Source organism: Malus domestica, chromosome 08 (genome assembly GCF_042453785.1).
Source record: "Malus domestica chromosome 08, GDT2T_hap1".
Lineage (NCBI taxonomy): Eukaryota > Viridiplantae > Streptophyta > Magnoliopsida > Rosales > Rosaceae > Malus > Malus domestica.
This window is the reverse complement of record NC_091668.1, coordinates 21,356,712-21,364,797: the sequence shown is the minus strand read 5'-3', so window position 1 is coordinate 21,364,797 and position 8,086 is coordinate 21,356,712. Positions and strand designations below refer to the sequence as shown.

The window sequence follows — 8,086 nt, the reverse complement described above, 5'->3', positions numbered from 1 at the left end:
TATTGTCCGCTTTGGGCTTACCATTCCCTCACGGTTTTGTTTTTTGGGAACTCACGAGCAACTTCCCAATGGGTCACGCATTTTGGGAATGCTCTGACCTCATTCTCACTTAACTTCGGAGTTCTTATGGAACCCGAAGCCAGTGAGCTCCCAAAAGGCCTGGTGCTAGGTAGGGATGTAAATATACATTTAAGGATCACTCCCCTGGGCGATGTGGGATGTTACAATCCACCCCCTTAGGGGCCCGACGTCCTCGTTGGCACACTTCCGGTCAGGAATTGGCTCTGATACCAATTTGTCACACACTTCCGCCCAGGGATTGGCTCTAATACCAATTTGTCACATCCCGACCCGGGGCGGATCACTTCCCGGGCCCGCTCCACCACCGTAGCACGATATTATCCGCTTTGGACTTACCATTCCCTCACGGTTTTGTTTTTTGGGAACTCACGAGCAACTTCCCAATGGGTCACCCATCTAGGGAATGCTCTGACCTCCTTCTCGCTTAACTTCGAAGTTCTTACGAAACCCGAAGCCAATGAACTCCCAAAAGGCATGATGCTAGGTAGGGATGTGAATATATATTTAAGGATCACTCCCCTGGGTGATGTGGGATGTTACATAAGACTTCTCATCAGTGTTCTAAAAATCGGTCTAGATTGCCTAGGCGCTAAGCGATGGCCAACCGTCGGGATTAATGCATAATCAGGAGCAAAATCAGGACAAGGATTAGGTGGGTGCCGAGGCAACCTGATCGGCCCTTGGGCAGCTTAGACGGGCAACTAGGTGGCCTAGGCGGTCTAAGAATTTCAATTTTTTCCATTTTCAAACTTGAGAAATGATGAATGCAGATCAGTTGTGTTCTAGTTTTTCTAAACTTGTTGAGCTTCTAATATGTGTTCTTGCGAAGAGGAAGAAGATGAGAGAAAATTAGTTTCTCTCTCTTCCTTCCACACCTACGTGACCACTCTCAAACTATTTAATTTAATTTTTTTTATTTTTATTTGGTTTTTGTAAGTTGCTTGACTTTTCTGGGGAAAAAAAAGGCTGTCAGTCCATAGCATCGAGTGTTATTGATTTTTTCTCATTAAAAAAACATAGATCGTCAGGCTGAAGTTGCCCATCTTAATGCGTCCCAATGTTACATTTTTATTTTCATACCCACATATTTGACACTTTCATTTCTCTTTAAATTCAAAATAAATTAATATGATCTCTAAAAGATATTTTATAAATTAATACTTACTTGTGATTATTTGAACTTCATTTCATGCCACCAAATTCACTAAAGACATAAATTAAATTTACTTAAATCCGTTTAGATCCCGTCTAGCTGCCTAGGCGTTAGGCTCCAGCTCACCGTCCGAATAGCTCCTAGTGTTTTTTAGAACATTACTTCCACTTACAAATAAAGAAGAATATCACTGAAACGTAATATTAAGTGACAAGTTGTAAACTCTTTGCCAACCATACATTATTTATATGTGACCTACCGTAACATTGAATCTTTGACAATTTATGTGATGTCGAAAATTCAACAAAACCATCACATCACAAGAAAAAAAAAAAGAAAAATCCAAAAAGATGAATGTCTAAATTTTTTTAAAATCTTTCTAAAATTTTAATATTAATGCTATCAAGAATAAGTGAACGTGAGTTGGGCGTCGATAAATTGTCGAAAATTCTCGCTAACCTGCAGCCTACCTGCTCAAGTTTGGTACTTTACTGACACGGGGTGATGGTTACTTAATTTTCTCAGCAACCAAACAGGTCTCTATTTTATAGGGTTTTTAGTTTCATATTTGGGGGACTCATTGGTTTTTTGGGATTCATTGAACCTAGACAAAAATTTAGCCCTTTTCATCTGTGCTTCTTCAAAGGTTGCCCTTTTTTTTTTTTTATAAATTGAATATTTTCTTTTTCCCAGAAACATGACGACCATTGAGTGTGGGAAAGAGAAGGTGCAAACTCTTTGCTGGGTCTTGCCTTTTCGTGCATATTTTATTTGGTGTTTTCTGAATTCCTTTTTCCCCATTGCTTCTGCATTATTTTATTATTTTTTTGGTTCTTTTTGCCCTTTTGCAACAGGAGTTTGGCGCTTGAGTGGATTTTTATTATTTCCAGAAAGGAAGAACTTTTGGCTTTGGTGTAAATTCTTCCTCCCACTTTCAGTGGCTTGCATGAGAAGCATCTGTGGAGGTGAGGTAGTCTTTCTTTCATATATATCATTATCATCCACTGGTTCTGATTTTTATTCTTCCCCAATTTGTTATGCATGCTTTTTCTTAGACCATTGGAGGTGTAACCATGTATCTGATTGGGAAATACTCACAAATAGAACTGGTTATATTTAAATTTGACGGTTAATCCGTTTATAACCCTGGTTTAATGCCCTTTTGTTGACGTGTTAGTATCTCTCGGGTTCATTTTTTGTTAGAAGTTTGTAACCAGTTTCATCTGCATGTATTTCCCGTATGATTTTGATTAAGGAGTGGGATTGTTTGATTGGGGTGATGTTATTCTTAAAATCAAATAGTTTAAAGATAATTGCAGTTCAATCGAATCGGTCAAGTGGAATTTTAAGGAATTCTAAAGTGGCATAATTGATTCTTGAACTTTTCTGCAGAATTAGAAATAATGTAGGGTTACAACTTTTAATCCCCTTTTTTTGTTTGGAACAAAAGCACATTTTCTCTTGTGACACTAGTTTTTAAAAGTTAAAAGCCTCTTTGATGCTTCTGCTTCTGTTGTTCGTTTCATATCAGCACCAATCAATCAACACTGTGAAGAAGAAGAATACAGTACAAAAAACATTAGCTATTTAGGCGTCTCTAACACTTCTTATCTCGCTTACATCGATCGACAAGTTTGCCTCTAGTTTCAATGAAGTAGGCCCTTTTTTTCCCTCCCTCCATCCCTTCTTACGGTCTTGTTCATTTGTTTTAGGTCAGTCAATGACTCAAATCAAATCCATTGTGGTCACAAAATTCTCAAATGGACCACAAAGAATAAGTTAGACAACTAGGGTTTGCTTCAAATGGACCACAAAGAATTTGATTCCATTTTTTCTTCTTTTCACTGAAGTCACCGGTTAAAACTTGAAGACATCTACTTCAGGACTTGCATTTGCTGTTTGTGAGGGACTTAGGGTTGAAAAATAAGGCCTAAATTAAATAATTAAAGTGGATTTATGTTTTTGGTTTTTTCTAGTTGCTGCCCATCTGTGCTCAAGTCAAACATCATTTGTACTACGGTCTAGTGGTATTTCTCTTCACTTGTAAGTGAGAGGTATTAGGTTCGATTCTTGCCAAAAGCAAATTAGAACCACATTATTGCTAACTCATTGTGAGGCTAAGCCACCCCCTCCCCTTTGTGTAGATAATATCGTTTGTTAAAGAAAAAAAAAGTCTAACATCATTTTCTAATGCATTTTATACTTCTAAGCTGTACAATTATGGAAGGGATGATGATGTGTTTGCTTACATCAATCTCCAGCAATTTAATAATCAATTTGTGGCGGGTTGGGGTTGATTATTTTGTTAAACTTTGTTTACTTATTACTAATTATGTATTTTATGTGTAAGTGATCCACATTCACTCTTTAATTCTTTTTTTGGGCAGCTTGAAAAGTCTGCGCACAAGTACTTTTTAAGTGCTTATATAAGGAAGAGCTTTTCAGCTTCCTTCAGCAGTCTCGTAAGCCCTGTCTACATTAAAAAACAACTGTCTGCGAAGAGCCTTCTCCGGCATCCTTCTTTCATTCGGTTAGATTCAGTCTCTTCTGTAACTATCACTTTTGCCTAAAAAGTTACATCTCTTGTGACTTCGTTTGAGTCTTCGATTCTTTAAGATATTTGCATGAACTATCAAAACAATATTCCATTGGATTAGTTGGCAAAAAAACACTTTCTGCATGTCACTAGAAACTGATTCTACTTGTATATTGCAGCCCTTTGCACTCTTTCGGTATCACTTTGTTCATAATACAAGAGTCGCTACTCTGATCTGCCTGTTCATCATTTCTTTTTCTGTTTCTTGCATTACAGGTGAACTGATTATCCATGGCTTCAGTTCATTCAAACGAGGACCTCGAAGCCAAAGACATGGACTCCAGAAGCTTGTCATCTTCGCGCAATCATTCACAGGGCGCGCCATACATTCACAAAGTGGGAGTTCCCCCAAAGCAGAACCTTTTCAAGGAATTCTCAAACACTTTGAAAGAAACATTCTTTTCAGATGATCCTCTACGGCCCTTCAAGCATCAACCTAAGTCGCGAAAGTTCATCCTCGGCGTGCAGGCCATTTTCCCCATATTCGAATGGGGGAGAGGCTATAATCTATTGAAGTTTCGGGGGGATCTAATTGCCGGACTGACTATTGCTAGTCTTTGCATTCCTCAGGTAAATTGGCGGCTTAATCTATTGCAACTTAGCTAATTTATGTCATTTTCCGGTTCCATATATCTGACGATTTTCTCAACTGGATAATCAGGACATTGGATATGCAAAACTTGCAAACTTGGCTCCCCAGTACGGATTGTGTAAGTACTTCTATGCTACTCAAGAACACACCTTCCTGTATTGTACCTGCTTTCCTTGGATGTTGTTGTGAGACTTGTCTTTTGCTTTTCAAAACCTTTACAGATTCGAGCTTTGTTCCACCATTGATCTATGCAATCATGGGCAGCTCAAGAGATATAGCCATCGGACCTGTGGCTGTGGTGTCGCTCCTGCTGGGTACACTTCTTCAGGATGAGATTGACCATGTTAAAAACCCAGATGATTACCGGCGCCTGGCCTTCACAGCTACCTTCTTTGCAGGCATCACCCAAGCCACCCTTGGGATTTTGAGGTAGCTTGATTAAGTCTTACATTTTTTTTACCTTAAACTCTCATTCTATCTGTTTCTGAAGGCCTCTCGGTCGTAATACTATACTTGTTCTATTTTTGTTACCAGGCTGGGATTCTTGATTGACTTCCTATCTCATGCTGCCATTGTTGGCTTTATGGGTGGAGCTGCCATCACAATTGCTCTCCAACAGCTTAAGGGTTTTCTCGGAATAAACAATTTCACAAAGAACACTGATATTGTCTCTGTAATGCAATCAGTATTTCGCTCAGCTCATCATGGGGTAAGCTCTATTTAGGGTTAAAATCGGAAACATCAAAGTTTTTTCTTTCACTGACTGCAACATCAAGTTACTGATCCCTGTATTACAAAATTTTGCAGTGGAACTGGCAGACAATAGTCATCGGAGTATCATTCTTATCGTTCCTCTTGCTTGCCAAATATATTGTAAGAATCCCCAAACTTTACTTCAATTCGCCTAATACAATCTGTTTGTTAGTTCTTGTCTGATTTTCACATGTTCTGGGGAGCAGGGAAAGAAGAAGAAGAATCTCTTCTGGGTTCCAGCAATCGCCCCACTGATATCTGTTATCCTGTCCACTTTTTTCGTGTACATAACTCATGCAGAAAAGGATGGGGTTGCAATTGTAAGTCCCCCGTATTATAAATGGTACTTCAGAAGAATGTTGATTTCAGTTGCAAGAAAGAGTACTTATGGTTTCTCTATGGATGTAGGTGAGACATATTGAAAAAGGAATCAATCCTCCATCTATAGATGAAATATTTTTCACTGGTCACTATCTTGCAAAGGGTTTCAAGATTGGCGTTGTAGCTGGAATGGTAGCATTGACGGTGAGCATCTCCGAGCCCATTTCCTGCCTAGAAATTTTTTTGATATCATTTCTTGTATCTTAAACCCTTTTTCTTATTGGTGTGAATTATCAGGAAGCTATAGCAATTGGAAGAACTTTTGCTTCCATGAAGGACTACCAGATAGACGGAAACAAAGAAATGGTGGCTCTAGGAACCATGAATATTGTCGGCTCAATGACTTCCTGCTATGTTGCGACAGGTGAGAAAGATACCAAATAAATTATGAATTACATACACACTAATAGTTACGAATGCTTATTTGTGCATGATAAGGGCCGAGGGGCTGTAGTCTCTTGTTCTAGGCTTCTAGCAGGCATGGACCATGTTTTCACCGCAAAAGTTTGACAAGTAAATCCGCTGAAGATGGATTATAGATAAAGTGCATAAAAATTTGTCAAAATAATACAAATCTAGCAAACGTAGTTTGTTGATACTCTAAGGTTAAGCAATGAGCATGCTTAAAAACCTTGAACCTTGCATCTAGAGGACGTGTGACTAAGGACATGGAACTGATTGAATGCTCTTATACTTGCAGGTTCCTTCTCTCGCTCAGCAGTGAATTACTTTGCCGGATGCCAAACTGCAGTCTCTAATATTGTGATGTCCATCGTTGTTTTCCTAACCTTGCAATTCATCACACCTCTTTTTAAGTACACCCCGAATGCCATTCTTGCTGCCATCATTATATCTGCTGTGATCAACCTAATTGACTTCCAAGCAGCAATCCTTATATGGAAGATTGACAAATTTGACTTTGTTGCTTGCTTGGGAGCCTTCTTTGGTGTTATCTTTAAATCTGTTGAGATCGGCCTCTTAATCGCGGTAAATAAATCTATTGTTAACTGCCTTGTATTCGAAAACTATAATATAGAGATCAGCTAAGTTAACAATTGTTTCTGTCCAGGTCTCAATATCCTTTGCTAAAATCCTCTTACAAGTTACCAGACCGCGGACTGCCATACTCGGGAAGATTCCTGGGACAAATGTATACAGAAACATCCAACAGTATCCAGAAGCAACTAAGGTTCCAGGGGTTATGATTGTGAGAGTTGACTCTGCAATTTACTTCTCCAACTCCAATTACATTAAGGAGAGGTACATATGCTCTCTAGTTTATGCTCGGTTCACTTAGATTTTCGTGGTAATTCTTAAAGATGCAATAAAAAATGGGTGACTGAGGACTGAAAAATCTATGAACAGAAAACTTCTGCTTGCCTTACATTGCCAAACTAAGCTGTTTCTTTCGACTTATTAAAGGTTTCGTTACTTGAAATGTGCAGCATAGGGTATATAAGTCATATGTTAGTTCTAGTACTCTATATGGCCTCATCATGAAAGGAACCTAGAAATGGGCTGACATTGATGTTTTACAATCTGCTTAGGCATACTATATCTTTCGCGGTACTCAAGTTCAACTTCCTTGCAGGATATTGAGATGGTTGGTGGATGAAGAAGAACAGTTGAAAGAAGCCTACCTACCAAGCATTCAGTTTTTGATCGTTGAAATGTCACGTAAGCAGTTTTCTGATCTTTTAAACCAAATGCCGATAGGCTGATTCATTACTCTCGGTTATCTAAATTCATTTCTCATGGTGTCTTGTGTTTGTTGCAGCTGTGACTGACATCGACACCAGTGGAATTCATGCCTTGGAAGAGTTGCACAGGAGTCTCCAAAAGAGAGACATTCAGGTAAATTACACACACGCGAAATCATCATACGTCATTCTCTACTTCGGTTAACAAAATAAACTGACATTGTATGTGACATGAACTTGTCTTACCTCCAACCTTAATGTGCAGCTTGTTCTCGCAAACCCCGGACCGCTGGTGATTGATAAGATTCACGCATCCCACGTTTCAACTTTGATCGGCGAAGACAGAATCTTCCTCACAGTGGCTGAGGCCGTCTCATCCTGTTCCCCGAAACTGGTCGAAGAACCTTAAGTGTAAATGGAGTGTTTATTGTTTGAGAGAGAAACGGGTGCACAAAGAAAGTATTGAAATGGAGAGAGAGGCTTAACAGGTTCTTCAGTTGAAAAGCGTATGGTGGGGAAGTGAATGTGAAAGTGGTGAAAGCTGAAGTGCCTGGGTCCAATGCAAGTAAAAAGTTAAAAAGATACGTAAAAACAGGTGTAAATGGTAAAAGGGTGTTCAAATTACAGGAAAAAAGTGTATAGAAGGATAATCTAATTTCTCTCTCTCTCTCTCTCTCTCTCTCTCTCTCTCTCTCTCTCTCTCTCTCAGATTGTAAACTCGGCCATCTTGCTCTGTGTAGTTTTGGATTACAAGTTACTTGACTTGTATTCCTGTTACGATTTGAAGAGTTTTGTTTCTTTCCAGTTGATAAATGCATTTTGTTCTCTTA

The 8,086-nt window shown here is 39.0% G+C and overlaps 1 protein-coding gene across 14 annotated transcripts; it reads left to right on the top strand.

The window, feature by feature from the left end:
- Positions 1-1,510: 1,510 nt before the first annotated feature.
- LOC103438250 (sulfate transporter 1.3-like) lies at positions 1,511-8,086 on the top strand. 14 transcript variants are annotated; one of them, XM_029107143.2, is made up of 17 exons: positions 1,659-1,770; positions 1,928-1,961; positions 2,089-2,199; positions 3,622-3,764; positions 4,047-4,400; positions 4,492-4,540; positions 4,644-4,851; positions 4,957-5,131; positions 5,230-5,295; positions 5,382-5,495; positions 5,584-5,700; positions 5,794-5,920; positions 6,257-6,543; positions 6,626-6,816; positions 7,148-7,233; positions 7,334-7,410; positions 7,522-8,086. In XM_029107143.2, the coding sequence occupies exons 5-17, from the start codon at positions 4,062-4,064 to the stop codon at positions 7,663-7,665; spliced, it is 1,980 nt and encodes a 659-aa protein (XP_028962976.1). In that variant the 5' UTR covers positions 1,659-1,770; positions 1,928-1,961; positions 2,089-2,199; positions 3,622-3,764; positions 4,047-4,061; the 3' UTR covers positions 7,666-8,086. The 14 variants fall into 14 exon arrangements, with proteins under 14 accessions (XP_028962977.1, XP_017188465.1, XP_028962978.1 ...); XM_070827228.1 differs by having other exon boundaries at positions 1,680-1,770; positions 2,089-2,204; XM_029107144.2 differs by lacking the exon at positions 1,928-1,961 and having other exon boundaries at positions 1,511-1,770.